The 21,606-nt window shown below is 37.4% G+C and overlaps 1 protein-coding gene across 1 annotated transcript in view; it reads left to right on the top strand.

Annotated features, from left to right (window-relative positions):
* LOC131055001 (uncharacterized) overlaps positions 1-21,074 on the top strand; it is a 51,448-nt gene extending 30,374 nt beyond the window's left edge. The window contains exons 3-5 of the mRNA XM_057989603.2: positions 16,578-19,925; positions 20,066-20,217; positions 20,382-21,074. Coding sequence (XP_057845586.2) covers positions 16,578-18,851 — 2,274 coding nt within the window. The 3' untranslated portion in view covers positions 18,852-19,925; positions 20,066-20,217; positions 20,382-21,074. The remainder of the gene's footprint in view (positions 1-16,577; positions 19,926-20,065; positions 20,218-20,381) is intronic.
* Positions 21,075-21,606: the final 532 nt, after the last annotated feature.

Here is a 21,606-nt window from a genome sequence, read left to right as displayed (position 1 = left end):
CAATGGGGTGACGCCTAGTCATCAAGTAAGGAATCTTCTAAAAGATTTCGGCCTGCATCCCTTTCTCTAGCAGCATATTCAAATAATCTGACCAAGACTGAGTTGAGCTCCTCAATGGTAATGCTGGGTAAAGCCTCTTGTCGTGCATCTATCATATCCAACGCATTTGAGAAAGAATCAAGCGTATTCTCCCAATCTGGCATAAGTTTCTGCAAACAGTGGATGTGAACCACGAGAGAAACCAAATCATCTATCTGACTCCTCTTCAAAGGTTCTAACTAATTTAAGTATATGAACTTCACCTTTTCTTTCAATTCTTCTAAGCGTAAACTTTCGAAAGCATGGACATCCATCCCCAACAACTCCTCAATATGTAAGGATCTTAGATTGAATCACTTGGATTGATCCTTCCATGTCTACACAATCCTGTCTCGCATGATCATGTTGGATGTTTGGTGAGATTGTTGGGATAATGTGCAAATATGTGTTTGGATTAACTGAGTGGTGTGTTGATTTCAGTGTTGCAGTCTGATTAAGTGTGTTGGTTTCATCAGTATGTTACAGATGAGTTGTTGTGTATTAAAGGGTTTTGAGATAAGTATCCCTAGTTGATTCAGTTGAAATTTCAGTGGTTTACATGAAGATTTGATCGGGTTATGAGATTCGGTATTGCAGTTGGTTTTTCAGTTGTTCGGTGTTGATCAGTGTTCGGTATTTTGATCTGCAGAGATCCGGAATTGTAATATCTTTATTTGCGGATGTGTGGGATCTGTTTGGGACGTTGATGCATGTCTTCAATTTGAGTGGTTCATGACTTGGAGGTCCCCAAGTGAATCTTTCAAGTTGACAGTCAATTCTGTTGACGTTCTTGAGCTCCGGTAGAGAGATGATGATGATTCTAGTAATTCAAGTTGATGCGGTTGTTGCGGTGTGATTCACATTGCTTGTGAATGTTTCTAGATCGTGTTCTATGCATGTTGGTGGTCCTCATTGATCCGTGAGAGCGTTCTTGATGATTTTACTCAGTATATTGGTGTTCATGTTCTTGGCCGACATGATGATTGTAGCGTATTGTGGATGTTTGAGGCATAATTTTTGGAGGTGTTTCGTGTTCAAGGTGGTTGTTTAAGTCCATACTATGTCTTAGGCGACATTGTTTTGGTCCGCATGCTATTTTGTATCGTGTATGGTTATATCTTTGTAATTTGTGATGTGTTGAGCCGACCTTGAAAGAGATGTCATGTATAAATGAATGTAATAATCATTGTGTGAGGTATCAAGTGGGCAAATAATGTATTGATCATTCGATAGTAATGCGAAGAAGTGTGAAAGAACAGAAGATGTGTTACATGCCTAACCGAAACTGTAATCAGGCATGCGAAGATGCTATTCTATCAGTTCATGATCATCCAAATGTAATCCGAATTTGTTTGTAAGGCAGTGAGCCTGCCCAAGGGTTGTAGCCCTTCTTCTTATGTGGTTTGAGCAGTGAGCTCTAGGCAGTGTGCCTGAATGTATGTACATTCCGCATTGTAATATTTCAAATACTTCTAACAGCATATCATCATATTGTGGGTAGGTTCCCACCATGGTTTTTCGCTTGATTGGGTTTTCCACGTCAAAATTTTTAATGTTATGTGTGGTATTGATGTCGTGTTGATTTATGCTTTCACTATAAATTATCAGATCTGAAATTGTGTTTGAGTTAAGATGATTTTTTGAGAAAACTGATTCACCCCCCCACCCCTTCTCAGTTTTTTGCCTTGTTGCCAACAGATCATAGGTGGACTTCCTCATAGCTAAGGAACAATACCGTCCCTGAAAATCATATACATCACTTGCATGCAGAACTCCCTCCTGGATCAATGTGGGCATCGGGATTTTCTTCAACACCCTGAGATAAGGAATTGTCTTCTCTTGCACTGGCTGGAAATTATCCCAAACTCCTTCCAAATATTGTATTCTGAATATGAGCATTGACGATATGTCAAATGCTTGGACAAATTGAGTTAGGAAATCATTTGTTTGTTTTAAGACATCCTCAATCCACTTTCAAACATCCAAATGTGTATTCCTTGCTGTCTCATAATCAAGGGGAAATCCACAATCAACTGCAATAGGAGAGACAAAAGTAGGATCCTCACGCCTTATGGGAACTCATACCCTCAATGTATTCCTTGAGTTTCCTATTCTCATTTTTAAGCATATTCTTTTTTCTCAATAGTCCTATCCAATGGTGCCCTTATTGCCTGGATTGTATCATCAAGTTCTTGGAACTCTTGCCTCTTTGTAGTAGGTCCAAGGTCAATAGTGATTTGATAATCCATAGGAGCAACCGCATCTCTGGTTATATCTCTCGTTAGGACTGCCACTTGTGCAATACGCACACCTGTTTCATCTCTAGCAACCTTAGAATGTATCTTAGCCTTCTTTTGTTCCTTTCCGGTATCAACTCTGGCTAAGAAATTATCAATGTCTTCTATAGGCTATGCCTCTATCATCTTCTTCTTTTCCATGCTCTGCAATGACCAATCAGGAATGGTGGACATTTTCATCCCATCCTCAAGGTTCATGTCATGATCAAGCCCTCTCAAAGCTGAAATGACATCATCATCCGTCTCGTTGTCCTTGGTTAAATTGACCACATTATTGCCCAAATTAATCTCCAACTGGATAGTGGGAGATCCTGGCTGCTCTTCATCTTCATTCGGTGGTGCCGACTAGGCTGTAGAATGCAATTCCTGATTATTATTTGGTAGGATTTCCGTATGGGAAATCTGTTCTAACTCTCTATCCTTCTCTGTCATATTATTCTCTTTCACTTATGAGGAACTCGGGGTAGATAAAGGAGTGTTAGACTTATGTTTTTTTTGCCTTGATTGTTGGCTAATGGTCTCCTTGCCTTTTGCTTGCGATTCTCCATGCATTCCCTTCCTTCTTTTGGGAGCATGACTCTCCTGATCTTCAGGTATCCTTACATCACTGGTTGTCCTTTCATCATCATCGAGGGAAAGCTCCTTGTGTCTCATCTTTTCATAGGTAAAGGTGACATTCATTTCTCTTAACTTATTGACGTACTCGTCCACCCATTCCCTGGAGTAATCATTCACTTCTCTCATAAGCACATTCAAATCAACCACCTCTGATTGTGTCCAACTAGGAAATAGATAGGTCTGTCCTTTTCATTCACATACTGTGGATGAGTGTGATCAATGTCATCAAGCACTTGATCTGGAATGGAGAAGAGTTCACACTTCCTCATGAAATCAATTGACATCCGGGACCACATTCTCTTCCTTACTGCGTGCTCATCCATGAGATTAGCCCAGTAATCCTCAATGTCAATCTTATGTATAAACCTCTCCCTTGATCTTCACAATATTTCTAAATAGATCAAATTGATACCTACTCTTATAAGTTCGAAGGCAATAGAACTCAAGTTCTTCAATGACTGAACTTGTTGTAGCTGCGGTGTGGCATACCTCCAAAGTCTTTTAAAGTGCAATTAGGAGAGTTATCCCTGTTCTGTGCTTCTCCTTTTGGATGAAATCAAATTCCAAAAGTTGTCTCACTACCTCAAGTATGATCATCTTGTCTATCAGATACCTAGGGAGTTTGTATGGTTTGGATCTAAATCCTTGAATCTGTAGGTATGTAAAGGTAGGAATGTAATATCCCTTGCTTATATAAGACTCAATTTGCAAGGAATATCGTCAAACAATTGGCTGGCAACCTGCTTTTGTGTTATGCTGAAGGGCTGTCTCAGAGTTTTCAGACTTGTCTAGGATCAGTGAATGACTTGCAAACAATTTTCTACCAATAGGACAACCATCTAAGATGATAATGCAATTGAATGTTGTATTTTTGTTGCAATAGTATGAATAGATATGCAAGAACATAAGTTACAGCAGACCGTAATTTTGACAAATAGTTAGCATGAAACCTTAGTAACAATGATCAAGAGATGCCTTCCAATTACTCCTCAATTTCATGAGACAATAGGGTCATTACATAGCTCACACATGGTTCAAATACTTAGCAACTTATTAATGAATACTCAGAATTTCTGAGAACACAAGACAGCCATGTTGAATAGCATACAATATGTAATTACAATGAGAATGATGCCCAAGATAGAACCTGGTAAAATTGCCTGGTTGAGAAGCTAGCAATATCATTAAACTTTGAGCCTCCAATGATCAAATTTAACCCTCTTGCCAAATCGCCCCTGCTGCTGCTATGGTGGACTGAGAATTATCAATTTGTAATGCAAAACTCCACTATTTACACCTTCAAAATGCCTGCCCTTCTTGATGCTAGTGCTGACCTGCTAACCTTGATGTGATGCACCGACATTAAAATAAGAGCAAAATCGTGGAAGATGAGGGTCTGGTTCGATTTTGTCTCAGTTCTGATATACACATGCAAAACACTACAAAATTTCTCCCAAATGTTCCTACAAAAATCGTTTGTCTTCTCCACAATGCTGAAATGAAATAATCTTCAAAACTCTGCGAATCTGAATGTGTCTACAGTTTTTTCACCATAGCTAATGCTGCAACTTGATGAGCTGCATTGTGAAAGACTAAGGTGCCCTTCACTCCAAAAGCAACCCCTCGGAGGATCTCTCACCCCCTCAGTTATGCGAATCAGAGGGAGGTATCGTTCCCAATGATCAAAACCTGCAGAAACCCTTGGCTTCCTTGGCCCAACAATTTCATCAAAGACAAATGCTAAATCATAATGGCTCGAATCCCAATGCTGGAAATATATAACTTCATGTAGAAGTCGATTTCCCTCCAAAAAGCTCATTTAATAATAATGAATTGTTATTACATGTGTTGTGCCTATTGCACACCCCACCCCGTCGCTGACAGGGGACCCCCATTTTGAGTCATGTCTGCTCGCGTGGTAGGAGAGAATGAGGACCCTGCAGTTCGAAGCCATAATCAATCTCAATTCTGCCTTCATAAAGTCGTGAAACCCCAAGTGCCCTACAAATGTCGAAAGACAAAGGCAAAGAAATCGCGTATTTTGGTAAGCATTCCCATGTCTTGCATTAAGGTGGTAATCAAAGATTTGTGTTTGAATCACTTAAACCCTGAAAATTGCGCATCTTCCCACGAATTGCCGAATTTGCCAAAGCACCTTCAAGGCTAGTGTCACATGAAATCATTATTTTGGCCGAAAATGAAAAGCAAGAGCCAAAATCGCACAAAGTGACTATATAGGCCGAAAATGGAAGCTTCAAAGTTGCAGTTTTCCAAAACGTGCGATTTATTTTACAGTGCAAAACGAGGTCACTGGGCGAAAATCGCACTTCTTTGGCAAAATACCCAAAGCCCTAGTCATCACTAAAAGAAATCACCCAAAACACCTCCAAGGGCCGGAATGTATTTGCAAGGCAAAAATGAAGTTGCGGATTTAATTGAAAGTTTGGTCATTCTCCTCAAAAATCGTGATTTTCGGCCCAAAGAGGTGGGATTGAAACCAAAACTCGGCCCTTTATTGGATATTGCTAGAAAAAATAGAAGCATCTAAGTTTGCAAACCCCTTTACTAGGTCGAAGTTTCTAACAAAAAGACTAAAGTTCGCGCAAAGGAAGCCAATGAGCCGAAATTGGCTAAAGACACCAAATCGCACATTCAAGATAAAGTAGCTGGGTTTCTAAGTTCACAAATTTCATGAATAGGCCGAATTTCATCTAAGGCGACCAAAGAGGGCCCAAAATCTCACATTTCAGCCTAATCACTCGAAATTTGCAAAGGGCGTAGGAACAAAAAGTTCAAAACTCGTACATTTCCTCCTCAAATTGCAAATTAATCAGAAAGCCAAAATCGCGTAAATGCCAGGAATCGTGAATCTCATCCCAATAGGCCGAAAATGAAGTAGAAAACTAAATTCACGCAAAGGCTCATTTAGCCGAAAAGCAAGGTTCTAAATCACGAAAAGGGATCTTTCAGGGCCGAAAAGTTTCTAAAATACAAATCGCACGATTTCATTAGGAAGCCCGAAGTCATAGAGCAAAGTAAAAATTGGAGTGGATGCCTCTGCAAATGCCTTGCAAACTCAAAACAAACCCCGAAAACTAGAGCCAAGCCTAAAATCACAAGAGAGGGTCATTTAGCCGAAAATCATATAAGTAAAAATCGTGCATTAATGTTCATTTAGGCCAAAACCTCTAAGTCGCACATTTCGCCTTCATAGGCCGAAAATGAGAAAAACAACAAAGTCCCTCATGTAGCCAAAATGGTGAAAGACCATTCACACAAAGTCACCTACTGAGCTGAAAAGTGGAACCTTCAATTCGCAAAAGCCCCAATTGAGCCGAAGTGGAGCTTGAGTTCGAATTTTAAGCTCATAGGCCGAAAATTCTCATAAGCCAAAAATGCCGAAATAACCATCGCATAATACAAAGTCGCTAAAAACATTTGAAATGGCCAAACTGTATTTAAAACAAAGGGACGTTTACAAATTCGACATATTTGTTTTAAAAGTCACATTTTACTGTTGTGGACTCTAGGCAATCCTGTAATGAAATCCATCGATAGGCATTCCCACTTCCTATCAAGAATGGGGAATGGTTGAAGAAGACCCGCTGGATAATTATGTTCTTTCTTGTTCTGCTGACAAATAGGACACCCCCTCACATACTGAAGAACATCGGACTTGAGTCCTTTCCAAGTGAACCATTCCCTGACCTGTCTATATGTCTTATAGTAACTTGGATGTCCGGCCATGGGAGAATCAGGCAAGGCTCTCAAATTCCTGCCCTTCATTTCTGATCTTGGTACAAGAAAAATTCGCCCTTTGTAAATGATAAGATCTTTCACAATGGAGTATCTATCATCGTGCATTGTACCATCCATAATGCTAGAGGCCCATGAGTCCTTAGCATATTCTGTCGAAATCAAATGCCTCCAATCCTTAGTGATCTCAATCATGGCATTCAAATGTGGCCTGTGTGACAATGCATCAGCGACAACATTATTCTTTCCTTTGACATAAGTGATGTCAAAGTCATATGCATGCAACTTGCTAACCCACTTTTGCTGACGGTCATTCAAATCACGTTGCCGAAGGATGTGCTTCAAACTGTTATAGTCCGTTTTGATGCTGAATTTGGAGCCTACCAAGTATTGCCTGAACTTGGCCAATGCATGCATAATGGCCAACATCTCCTTGTCGTATATGCTATAAGTCCGCTTAGGTCCTCTCAATTTCCAGCTCTCAAAGGCAATGGGGTGCTTGTCCTGCATGAGAACTGCACCAATACCCTCTCCTGATGCATCACACTGAAGCTCAAAAGGTCTAGATAAATCTGGAACAGCCAACACTGGACATGTGGTCATCAACTGTTTGAACTTTTCAAAACACTGTTGTGCCTGATCAGTCCAAATTAAAGCCCCCTTCTTCGTCAAGTTTGTCAATGGTGTTGCCTGCTGTGAAAAGCCCTTGACGAAGCATCTGTGGAAACCACACAATCTCATGAATCATCTAAGCTACGTAAGGTTCTCAGGAGTAGGCCATTCTATAATGGCTCGAACCTTATCTAGATCCATTCGCACTCCCTCAGCACTAATGATGTGTCCAAGATATAATAATTTTGTCAATCCCAAAGCACACTTGGACTCCTTAGCATATAAGGACTCCTCCAAAATACTCAATACCTCATCCAAATGTGCTAAGTGCTCTTGCCATGTCCTGCTGTAAACCAAAATGTCATCAAAGAACACAAGGACAAACTTCCTCAAATGGCGCTGAAAAACCCTGTTCATTGTGGATTGGAAAGTAGCTAGGGCATTGGTCAACCCAAAGGGCATGACCAAGAACTCAAAGTGTCCACAATGGCATCAGAAAGTTGTTTTTTCTATGTCCTTGTCCCTTGCTCCAATCTGATGGTATCCTGATCTCAAGTCAATCTTCGAGAAGTAGCAAGCTTCGTGCAACTCATCAATAAGCTCATCAATGCATGGAATAGGGTATTGCTTTTTGATGGTTCTCTTATTCAAAGCCTTGTAGTCTATACACATCTGTAGAGTTTCATCCTTCTTTTTAATCAACACCACTGATGAAGCAAAAGGAGACTTACTTGGACGAATATGGCCCTTGTCCAGCAACTCCTTGATGGTCTTCTCTATTTCATCTTTCATCTTTTTCGGATGCCTATATGGTGTGATCATCACGGGTTTGACACCCTCCTCTAGCTCGATGATATGCTGATGCCCCTATCAGGAGGCCGACCTAGTGGAATAGTACTAAACACCTTGGGATGTTTAGTCAACAAGCCTTGAATATCAGGTGGATATTCAACCTTTTGCTGCTTTGTCTGCATAGGCATTATTCTACACTCTGCTGCCCACTAATGTTGATCATGGCGAATTAATCTCTCCATCCTCCTGAAAGAGATCATTCGCAAGCTTGAGTCTGTAATGGCCTTGAGCACATGCTTCCTCCCATTTGCATCAAATCGAAGCTCCATATGCTTGACATTGAGTGTGAGCTCCTCAATAGCATGGATCCAAGTCATTCCAAGAACCACATCCATATCTCCCATATTGACTACATAAAAATCAGCTTTGAATTCATAGTTACTCAAACGCATAGGGAGATCGGTGATCATTTTATTACAAGTGAGAGCAAAACCATCAGAAACTCTCACTTGAACCCCCTCAAATTCCTGGGTCTGGATGCCATGTCTAGCTACCAACTTCTCATCAATGAAGTTGAGTGTTGCTCCTGTATCAAAGAGTGTGATGACTTGCTGCCTTGCTATGACACCCCTCATTCGGAAAGAACCTTCCCGATGCAAGGAAGTGATGCACATGGTAGTCCTCTTCCCCTTTGACTTTGTTTCTGATATTTCTTAGGCTTCTTCAGATTCTACATCCTCATGATCAGTTTGCTGGTCTGAAAAATCAGAATTGTCCTCATGCTCATAAACCCATTCCATATGTTTTGCTTTGGCCTTGGGTCTCATGGGACACTCATGATCAGGTGTATAGGGTGCTTTACACCAAAAACAAAGTTTCTTTCTTCTTAAATCATTTAAACTTTCTTGATTTCTGCCCATGGGAAACTTGTTCTTGAAGTTTGGTTTCTCATTTTTCTTATGAGGCAATTTACTATCCTTGTTGGAAGAAAATTTAGATGGAAACTTACTTCGAAGTGCAACAAGCTCCATACTACGTGCTTTCTTCATGGCTTCCAACAATGTAGGTGGGTCGAATGCCTTAACCCAACCTCTCAAGGGCTCCAATAATCCCTCCATGAAAAGTATGACCAGCCTCCTTTCTGAAATGCTAGGCACCATCTCCACAAGCCTTTGAAATTCTCCAATGTACGTCTCCAAACTACCAACCTGTTTCCGCTGAGCCAATTCCCGGAAGTACATCTTAGGATCCTTGCGATCGAATCTCTCTATCAACATGTCAGTGAACTCCACATAAGTGGTGATGTGATTGTGACCTAGCGTGAGCAATCCATGATACCACCATTCATGAGCAACACCTTCCAAATGCAATCTGGCAAACCTGATAGCATCCTCTTCAGGCATCGGTCTAAGTGACAAATAATTATCTAACTTCTGCACCCAAGCTCTTGCTGTACTTTGGTCACTAACATCAAAATATGGCATGGTAATCTTCCCAAGAGTGTGCTGGTAGTCAGTTCGCGGAGTGTGGTAATCATTCCTTCCTCCGTTCCTCCTATTCCTTTGGTTCATGAATTGATCGAAAGACCACATTTCTCTCAAGTCGGGAGGCAAGGTAGTGTACTCCAAATATGCTTGTCGGGCTTCATCTGCATAAGGTACGAGGGCAGCACCTTGTGGTTGTTCTTCATGTGGAGTGAAGGTGGGAAAGAGTGGTCTTGTGACTGACCCTCTAGCATATGCATCACGTTGTTGGTAGACCTATGTCGACCTGTCTCTTCCACCCACTTCATTGTGGCTACCACTTCCACTGTGACATCATGTCAATCAGGGTGTCAAACTTTCATTCCCTCCTTACATCTTTATCGTCCTCTGCCATGTTAGGAGCAACCTTGTCTTTTTCCTTCTCCCTTATTGCCTCAAAAAAGGTGTCAACTTCAAGTACCTGTGGAGTCTTGTATTGCTGCCTCCGCTGTTCTCTGTTGTAGTACCTTATTTCTCTTTCACTCATCAATCACAGGATGGCAGAATCTTAGCTCTGATACCACTGAAATATCCTCAGTCCTATTGGAGATTGAATTCAAGGGATATTCGATGTCCAAGTTGTGTGTTATGCAGTTTTGAAGTTTACATGTTATGCTGATAATGTTTTCAGATTGCAATGTTGACCAACACACATAAATATCTCAAGAATAAACAACTCCTAATTGATCCTTTCGACTGATAATGAACAAAAGATGCATATACAACTGTCTCATGTGATAATAAGTCAAACTAAACTCCAAATCAAGAGCTAACAGAAAACAGACATATTGTCAAACACTTGACACACATCCTCAGAAAGATAGTATAATGAGATGCAAACCCAAACTCCTTTATTTCATATGATGGACAACAAACATTACATTGACAGCCTAAAGAACATGATATAGGCAGCTAAAGAATAGTTACATGGACTGTCATTAATGAACAATTTTTAGACTTCTGAGGACACAAGGACTGCAACTATACTCATGCATTCACACTGAAAATTACAATGAAAGCTATTTGTAAATGAACCTGGCAACGACGCCTTGAAGAAGCAAGCAATATCTCATGTCAAAGACTCTCCATTATGCCAAATTGGACCTCTTCCAATATCGCCCCTGCTGCTGCAATGTGACGTCTGAGATCTCAATGGATGGCAGCCGAAAGCACTTCAAACCTCCACCGAAAGATAGCCTTTAATGCTGGAATTAATTGCCACTTTCAATGTAGAGTTTGGAAGGCAAACCAACAAGCTAGGAGCAAATTCAATGGTCAATGACAGACTTGGTTCGATTCTGATTTTAACTCATAAGAGGCCGATTCTTCACCAAACCTCCTTCAATTTAACATAAAAAGAATCGCCTTGGCCTTCCAATAAAATCGCCAACCTCCATATAAGACTTCGATACCTCAATGATGTAAGATGAACAAAATCGGGGTTAGGATTAGGCAGATCGGTCTTCACTTCAGACTTTGAAGATGAACAGTCAGCATGTAATACTCCTCCAATAATCTCCCCAAAAGGTTCAGCTATCCCTCCTTGAGTAATTTGATATGCAATGAATGTCTAAATGGTCAATCTGAAAATCATCAATGCATCCAACATGGCGAACAGCAATACCTCGATATACACAATTAGGAAGACTGAGATGTCTCCCTCTCAACGCAACCCCTCGGAAGATCTTTCACTTCCTCAGTTATGCCAACCATCAGGAGTTTCCATTCCCAAATGATTATCTGCAGACAACCTTCCGGCTCCACAAGTCAACACACAAGAAAAGATACTCAACAACTGATGATGAACAATGAGTTACCTTCCTCTATTTATTTCTTTCTTATCCAATCATATCATTTCTTCTAGAAGATCTCTTCATATGGGTAGGTACACTTTATTATTATTTATTACACATTAATTTAATTGTACTCTATAAAAATATTTTTATATATAAAATCAAAGTGCACACGCCTCATAATACATGCAATCTCCTTATTTCACCATTAGACCTAATAAACATGAAATGTGAAGCCATAAGTCACTGCAACTCGACCCCCTAATCAATCCTCTTGGCCTATGAGGGTCGGATGATAGGCCAATCCCATAAAAATCTGAGGACTAATGAGAAGGGGACATTACAAAGTTGCCTTATTTGAAACAAAGATAGAATAGAATACTTGGTATTTTATTCTGTGTTTGAGGTGTTCTAAAAAACACATCAACAATTACCTCTATCATACTTTAGTTGTCTTATTGTATAGGATTATGAAATATGTCAGAATATTGTCTAATCCTACCTCTCACCTTGCCTTTATAAGAAAAGCCTCTCATGTGCATTTTCATGTTTGTTCTTTCATTTATAATCAAGCAAGCTATTCTTGCCATTTTCTCTCTATGGAAGTTAGTTTGGTCTTGCAAGGTTCCTTGGGGTGTTGAGGAGTCACCAATCAACTTCTACATCAACCTTTGGATAACACTACTATGTATTGTCAATGTTCATTTTGGCACTAGTCATTATCTTTCAACATTAGCAGTGTTATAGCATGATTGATTTTCTATTTCCGGTGTCTTGGCGAGTTTTCGTAAGGTGGTTGATAGTATTTAAATATTCTCGCTAAAGTAATAAAGTGATGCTTTATTATTCAGTTTGGTGTTTGTTATCCTCAATTTTAGCTTGCTCAAAATCATGGGATAACCCCTACAAAATTTGTCTATTTCGTAGCCCACGTCCAATAAGCACACATGTCAACTATTGTGGAACCCAAGCTTGTCTAATTTGCTTGGTGTATTCTTTTCAATTCTTACTAGTAGGGTCTAGGCTCCATCATATCGGTGCCAGGACTCTCATTGTCCTTTCTATAGTCAATTAGAATCGTTCAAACATATATTTTGGTTTTGTCATAAAGCTTAGCAACTTTGGAAATGGATTTATGACTTCTTTCAGCCTTTTAGGCTAGAGCCTTTTTCTTGGCATATGGCTCTTTGAGGTATTGACCTTGCATTTACCACAAATATAACTAGCTTTGGCATGATTTAAAGGTGGAAATTCTCTTGAACATCTAGAAAGATAGAAATTCTACTATTTTTGCTCATTGTACTGTTAAACAAAATGCTTCACTTTATTCTAAAGCTATCTTTTGTTCTAATGTTTTCTTATAGATCCAAGTGCAAGCTTGCAAGGTTGACTGAGTCAATGCCCCTTGTATTGTTGTCATAGTTCCTTTGTCTTCAAGTTCTTCTCACATTTGTTCTACTCATAGGCACTGCAAAGGGGATTGCCACCCTACTCCTCACACTTAGCCTCATTAGTCCTAGGCTCATCTTTGCCATAATGGAGGTTACGAAAGCTGTCACAGCCAAGCTAGAGGTGGTCTGCCTCTCCTCACCCTTAGGGTGCCACTAGTTGGTGGCCTTCATGGGGCTACTGGGATGTCAACTTGTGCTCCTCTTGGGTCTCTTGTTAATTCTTCCAAGTGGTTCCCTCGGCTCTCTCTGGTGATTTTTTCTCCAACTCACATTGATGCTCAAGGTAAAGACAAAGACATAGGTGATGGCTGGATATCCTCAATGTCACTTTGGATTGTTAGGACCCTCCACCTCCCCTAGTGCTAGTGCTTTCGATGCTTAGCAGCTTTGTTTATTGGATATTTTATTCCAAGTCCAACCTCGTATGAATCTCGGGGTGTGATCTTGTATCCACCTATCTTTTATTAAATTTGTACTTTTATTTCCTAATTAATATAATGTTGACACTTATTCATAAGAAAAAAGTAGAAATAATATAAAGTCACTTTATGTTGGCCAAAAAGAATATTATTTTAATTAAGGTGAATTTATAATATAACTTCTTGAAAGTTCTATTGGAAGTTATCGAAGAGGAATGAAGGAGCACATTTTCATATCTTGGCCATTTTATTTCTCTCATTGCGTATCTTCTTCCTTTAGTGATGATTCTTCAAGAGTCTTTTCAAATGATAAGTAAGGTTTCAACTTTTCCACTCTTTAGCAATGGTATTAGATTATTTTGATATTTTTTAAATTCTTGCAATAGTTGTACCATGCGTTCTTGATTTTTCTTCATCTTTCTTTATCCACTGAAAACTGGCAAGCAGTTTGTTGAGATCAGCATTCAATAGATGCAAGCCTTTTTACTCTACTAATTACTAACCTATGCTACTGAAATCAGCAATAGAAGATTAAACAACATAGGCTGGCAAGTTTCTTGGCTTTAATACCACTCTAATACCCCCACCAAGAGATTTTGTTCTAAGTTTGCAATAATTCTGATTTTTAACTTGCATGCGTTTCATCAAACATTTTGCATGCAATTAAATTTGAATAATTTCTTAGTGCAAACAATGCAGGTTCCTGCTACCAAAATTTCATCATAGAATCATAGCATTGTGCATAGAACTCGCATGAACGTTTGGTCAAATGGTTTGCCCTCTGCTGGACTGATTTTGTTTCTCAACTTATTTTGGAGAGGTATTATAAATAATCATCATAGTATTGGATTTCCAATTTCCAATTATTGATTACACTTCATGTACACAAGAAAATTATTGTATAATGTAATCAACAGATATTTTTTTATAATTCTGTGTAATGTTGTTACGAAATCATATTATCAGAGATTACATACAAATTTTTTATAATTCTGAGTAATGTTGTTACAAAATGATACTATCAGAGATTACATACAACAATAAAATCATTAATAAATCGTCAATATTCATGTTGAACTGGGCTATAGAATAGCCATCAATTCCAATCAAAAAGTTATTTTGCATTTCCTAATGTTTGTACTACCTTTTCCAATGTGGTACGACACCCCATATAATGTGTATGACAGCAATGAAGATGGTGTGACTCCTTTTTTGTAAGCTGCAGTAGCCTTTTTGACCTCTCATAAGGCTACGTTGTATACACTTAAGGCTTAAATGCCTATTTCATGTTTTGATTCCCTCTTGTGTGGAATATATCAGGTGTACAGCGGTACCCTTGGGGATTTCAAGAAAGGAATGGCTGGGAAAACTCAATAGTCATTTAAAATATAATTTTTATTTATCTTTTCACTGCACACGATACACATTTTTTGATAAATATACTTGCTTGCACACACAACACTTCCCAATCTATATTTGTTGGCAATTTTTTAATAAATTTGTTATTCGTAACTGATAGATCCTTGATAGATATATTGCTTCAACTCAATCTCATACTCCACATACATTCAACATAAATGTGCATTTTGTGTGAATCCATCCCTAAATCTTTTTTTGCACAAATTGTGACCCTAAATGACCATGGAAACCAATCTTACCTTAGGGTTTCATAAAACATTCAGAATGAATTTCTTCTCCAATTTCGCTTTTATAAGCATTTCGAAACTTTTTGAAAATTATAATTTTAAATTACTTTTTAATAATTAACTTTAAGCTCCAAATAAGTACTTTATTTTCTTATTTACTTTTCCATGCTTTAGTCACTTAAAATTCACCTTTATAAATAATTAATATAAGTTGTCTTTTTATTCACCTTTTTACAACTTAAATATTAATTATTTAATATTTTAATTAATTTTCACATATCGCCCAAAATTGTAGAAAATACAAAATAATATTTGAATTTGTCAATATACTCAGAAGCTCACTAGAAATTCAGCTTTGTAATAATAGACACTTTCCAAAAATAGAGTATTTCTCCCAAGAAGTTTGGAATGTCCTCAAAATTTCAAAACTGCCCTCAAAAAGAATCAATGGACTGTTCTTGATCCTCTAACACAACGCCGTTATCTGAACTCTATTTCAAAAAGAATAACACTCACCAAGAAAATTGAAGCTTCCAAAGATGTTAGAAAGGCAATGAAAAAGGAACATTACATTTGTGCACTTAGATTAATCAGAAATGATTTTATGGTTACTCATTGCTGGGATTATATTTCAAGCTGCCCTTGTGTACGTGTTAATATGTAAAACAAATTGCTTTCATTCAAAATTGCAGGCTTTGTATGCAGATTCCAATGAAGTGGTTGTTTGTAGCTATGTCTTCAATTTGGTAGATTTGATAATCCAATTTAAACACCTATTTTGTGCTCATGCTTTCTAGTCTTTTCTTTAAGCTAGAAAGAGTGAACATTTGGTAGCTTTTAAGCTATTTGTCTAATGAGAAAAACATAAAAATCTTGTATATTGTTTAAAAATGTAGATAAACCTTGTGCCTTACTCAAGAACAAGGTAACAAGTTTTTAGTTCAAACTTGTTTGTATTGCATACTCAAAATCCAAGATTGTCGCTGTGTTAAAAATTTTGGAGTTTAAATATTATTACAAGTGAGCTTCCCCAAGCATTGTGCTCTATTTTATTTATTCCGGATTACACAATTAAAACTGTAACACTATATGGTCGCTGTAGCTCTGATTGACATAAAACGTGATGCATTAAAACATATTGCCAATTCTTCCCGAGTCTAACAAGGAAATTGATACTAATTTACCAACACGTCTTCGTTCCTTAGGATTTGACTTTTTAACTTCCGATACATGAAGTTTTTAAATCAATCTTAAAAATTAAGAAAAGGTTTAGAAATGCTTTTATTTGTTATTTTGTTTGGAAAAGAGGACAGAAGTCCACGAGTGGTAATGATATACTCTCTAAAATTTTGTTCTTAAATCAAGAAAGAACCATAACTTTGTTTTTTCTCCCCAATTTGAGTCTGAAATAACCTTATGCATGTAACAAATTTAAAAGATATATATAAACAGATTCAATGGTCTTTGCTCTCCCTGTATACATGCATTACCATTTTTTCTTATAAATCCTTCTTTTTTACATCATTATATTAAGAATACATATCACCTTTATATCTGCTGATATTTTAGTGCCATGTTGGTTGGTGAAACAGGCAGAATATATTTGGAAAACTACAATGAAACAAAGACTTGAAGATGCAAGAGATTTCTTCGCTGAGGCAAAAAGCTGGAATGATGCGGCAATTGCGTATGCCAGAGCTAAGTGTTTTGAGAAATGTTTAATTGCCTGCACAAAAGGAAAACTATTTGATATTGGATTGAAATTAATTCAAGAATTGAATAAAGAAAACTGTAAATCGAACTGTGAAAGATGTGATACTTGTCAGAGAGTAAAAATTGAAGTTGAGTATCTTAGAATATCTGCAACTTATTTTCATCACAGAAAAGATACGAAGACTATGATGAAATTTGTGAAAGCCTTTCCTGCATTGGACTTAATTAGATCTTTTCTGTGGAATAATGAATACTTTGATGAACTTCTGCAAATTGAAGTGGCAATAATTCAAGAATTGAAGAAAGAAAACTGCAAATCAAACTGCAGAAGATGCGAGACTTGTCAAAGAGTAAAAATTGAAGTTGAGTATCTTAGAGCCTCTGCAACTCATTTTCATGACATAAAAGATACGAAGACTATGATGAAAGCCTTTCCTACATTGGACTTATTTAGATCTTTTCTGTGGAATAATGAATACTTTGATGAACTTCTGCAAATTGAAGGGGCAATAATTCAAGAATTGAAGAAAGAAAATTGCAAATCAAACTGCGGAAGATGCGAGACTTGTCAAAGAGTAAAAATTGAAGTTGAGTATCTTAGAACCTCTGCAACTCATTTTCGTGACAAAAAAGATACGAAGACTATGATGAAATTTGTGAAAGCCTTTCCTACATTGGACTTAATTAATTCTTTTCTGTGGAATAATGAATACTTTGATGAACTTCTGCAAATTGAAGTGGCAAATGGGGACTTCGTAAGGGCTGCAGAAATGGCAGAGCTAAAAGGGGATTTGTTACTCCAGGCTGACATGCTAGAAAAAGCAGAAAAATATGAAGAAGCGATTAGAATAATTCTATTTCATGTGCAGCTAAATTCTTTGTGGGGAATGAAAAATAGAGGATGGCCATTACGACAATTTCCTGAAAAGAATAAACTTTTAGGGGAAGTAAAACGAATAGCTATACAAAACCTGCAACATGTACCTGACGCCCTTGATTGTAAAGTATTAATTCTTTTAAACGAGTCTCACAATCTCTCCGAGATAACAGAACAAATGATCCTCGCACAGAAGATGGGAAATCTTAACTCTGAAGCGCTCTCTCTTCGAAAAGTTCTTGATGTGCACATTTGTTCTGATGCCAAAAAATTTCAGCATGAGCAAGTGGGAAGTCTACTCAAGATGGATTATAATTCTAAAATGCTGCTGGAGAATAGAGTCTCTATAACAACAATGATGTTCCTTTGGAATGCATGGAAGGATAAACTGTTATCCTCGGTGGATTCATTCATAAAACTAGAAAAGCAACCGGAAAAAGAAGAAGATAAGGTCTACATTGAATTTGCGTATGAATATTTTGGAGCCAGAGTGAGCAGAAATAGATCCTGCACCGTGTTTAACAGTGAAGCCTTCTGGCTTAATGATAGGAGGCTTGGGTTGTTGCAGAGACAAGGAAATTGTCCAGGGATTAGCATTCAGAATTTTTTTATGCATGCAAGAAAGTTTCTCTTAATGGAACTGTTTTCTGTTGGAATCGAAGTTGTCAAAAAACTACAAGAGATTTATCTTTCCTGCAGAAATCAACATTGTATGTGTAAAGGCACTCCTATATTGCAGATTTATCAAGCTTTAAAATCTTTGGAAGAAAGAAAGTTGGTTAGATTTGACGAGGACGAGCAATTCTTTGAGATTTTTTTCCCATTGAAGACACAATATGAAAACTTGAAGGAATTCATTTCTCTCCGTGAAAGTCCAACACGTAGTGTGATTCTCGAAGATATAACTGCAAATATTATAAGAAAAATTTATAGGGGCATAAATCTTGGCCAGATTGGAAGATTGCAACTATTACGCCCTTTTTGGCCGAAGCATCTTGTGACAGAGTATGGTAAAACAATTATTAAGAGTCTTGATGACAACAATTGCTGGAATAATGAACTGCTCTGGTTGAATACAGGTGACTGTTTGCTGGATAAAAGGCTGTGTATGATAGAAAGTTTTGACAAAGCCTTACACGGTACCTTTCAGAACTGGCATAACCATATTGACTACATTTCTCCGCATATTTTTCTCATTCTACTGGAAAAGCTGTTCTCTTTTTCATATGTGAACATCTATCAAGAGGCTTGGTTTTGCCTAGATGTTTCTTTGTAATGTTTATGACTGGAGAAGGGAACTCCTCATGTGCTTGGTTGCGTCAATCACAATGTGTACCTAGATGCCACGGAAGACTTGAAAACTTTTATGGACCAATTTTTCATATGATTTGTGAGTTACTAATAACTGAAAAAGCTGCAACATTTACATGGATAGAAACTTTTAAGATGAACATCAGAAATTATTTTCCAGAGATGGTGACGCGTTTGATCATTATGCTTTTCTTGATAGAAGTCAACAGCATACATTTTTATCAGGATGCTATACATGGTCTTTTAACGATCTTCCAAGATAGGGATATCACAAAGAATCTGCCTCCTGAATTTGGAGGAAATCTGCTTCAAAGTTTACAGAAGTGTAATATAAACAAAGAGACATTTTCCATTCACTTCTGTCGATTTATGAGAGATATTGTTAATCCTTTGGTGATGATTGATTTAGAAAATGGTCCCGAGTTCAGTAGTAGCCATGGCAATTTCATTGTTCTTGGACTAGATAACATTGTATCTAAGAAAATTCTATTTCAAACCATCTTTCAGGATAAAGGTGATATGGTTGCACAAAATGAAAGGGATGGAGATGCAAAGAGTAAAGAGCTTCTGATACGTTGCAGAAAGATCATGCAGCCATCAAATGCTAATAATTCCATAACTAATACAGAGTATTTCTAGTTCTCTTAAAGCTGAAAAAGTAAATTCTGCTAATGCTGAGGGTCTTAGAGGTGAACAAGAGAAGGAGAATACTTTGTGCACACCTACATTGCGCTCTAGTAACAATGATGAACAGAAAAAGGGTGATTCTTTTGGAGTTGAGGACAGCTCTAGAGATGAGACTATCCAGTTTAAATTACTTGAAATTAACAAACTGTCTTTTAAGTTTGAAGTAGATGGTCAATCTGTACTGTTGTCTGTTCCATAGAGGATGAAGAGGTGGCTTTCTTGTGCTAGGAGTCGTCTTGGAAAGACACTATCTTTTAAGGACAAATACATTTGGGAAGTTTGCAGAGCATTCCAAGGAAACAGAAATTCTACCTATACGGAGACTTTTATTTCAAAAGCTTGTCCTCTCAAGGTATTAAATATGGAGAGTTATGCGTATGAATTGTAAAACATAATATTACACTTCTTTTTTCTTCTTTCAGCCAATTATTGCCAAAGAGACCAAGAGCTGCACTAAAGCAATCGCTGATAATTTAAATCAAAATTATGCAGGCTGAGAGTGACAAGCTCTTGGACCTGACAGAGACCACAATACAAAAGGTTAAACACAGAAAAGTTCAGCTTGATGAAGAAAATGATATATTAAAGGAAATGCATGATATCCATAAAGAACTGTCGCATTTATCTGAACTTCTTTGTCCAAGGTCAGTCAGTGATCTTTTACATAATTTCTATCTGTAGCAGATTAGGAAAAGATTTTGAAGTGCATAACAAAGTAGTAAAGCAGAAGTCACTTTGTTTTTTAGAAGCGTACTCTGTTTTGACAGTTATCTAAACCAAAGAACTGACGTCATTATTTAATCCGCAGGCATGAGAAGCATAAAGATTGTGACCTTGAATGGCTAGAGAACGATGCTGTAGGCTGTACTTCTATTAGGTTACAAGAAAGTAGGCACAGATTCAACAGGTTTAAGTATACATTTGAAGATGACATTCGGACTGACACTGAGTGCATTCAGCAGCTTTCAACAGGTCACTCATAAAACAAGCAAATGACAAATATATAATAAAGGGAAAAAGGAAGAGTGGCAAAAGTAAGAAATAAAATTGAGAATATCTTCTGGCTGTGTAAGGGATTTGATTTTGGTATATAATTATTACATTACATGCTTGAAAGAGACACTGGATTCATGATATTTTGTATTAAGATTTGACCTGTGTTATTCTTTCTTGAGAATATATTATAGGTCATACCTTGACAGATTTAGAAAACCTTTTGTTAAAAAAATCGCATTGTATTATATAAGAGTAACCAAAAATCAGATGACTGCTAAGGACAGAAGGAAGGTATTTCTTTGAATTAACTTAAGTGTTTTTTGATGCCTAATAGGAGAATGAATGAAGTAACTTATTTAAATTACTTTCAGACACCTGATTGCCGATGGACCAACAGTATTACAACTGCTGTCTAAAAGAAGGGGCTCAAAATAAGGGCAGTTCAATCTGAGTTGTTTCTCTCAGACATTTTGGCTTGGTAGAGCCTTCTTCTACGTTGTTGATATCTATTGTACATTCTTTTTCTTCTAATAAAAATTATACATTTTTCCAAAAATATATAAGCTGATGTCAATGTTTTTGTAGGTAAGATATTGTGTGAGGATCTTTTGTATTTCTTATACTATATTCTCTGGCCCTGATGTTACTAAAGTGTCTTCTATTAACCTGTCTCACACCAAAGTTTATGTAAACTGGTCCTTTTTTTAAACCGCTCCTCAGTTATTTCTCTAGATAGCCTTCAGAAGAATTGTTCAATCAATGTTTGATTTTGGTGTCAGTGTTTGGATATAAATTCAATTGAATATCCTACTTGTTTATCCATTGTTTAATTCTTTTTTTCTATATTATCTTCCTCTTTTCTTGTTCATCTCTTCTGATATTATTATTACAGACCATCTTTTATTTCTATGCATTCTACTATGTTCAAGTAGTATATTAACTGTTTGATAGATTTTATAAAGGAAAGGTGTGTTTCTGTACTAAGTATCTCATATTGATTTAAAGAGTTGATCTTGAAATCGTTTATGATCAGCTAT

Source organism: Cryptomeria japonica, chromosome 7 (genome assembly GCF_030272615.1).
Source record: "Cryptomeria japonica chromosome 7, Sugi_1.0, whole genome shotgun sequence".
NCBI lineage: Eukaryota > Viridiplantae > Streptophyta > Pinopsida > Cupressales > Cupressaceae > Cryptomeria > Cryptomeria japonica.
Note: the sequence above shows the minus strand (reverse complement) of the source record. Positions and strands in the feature narration are given on the sequence as shown.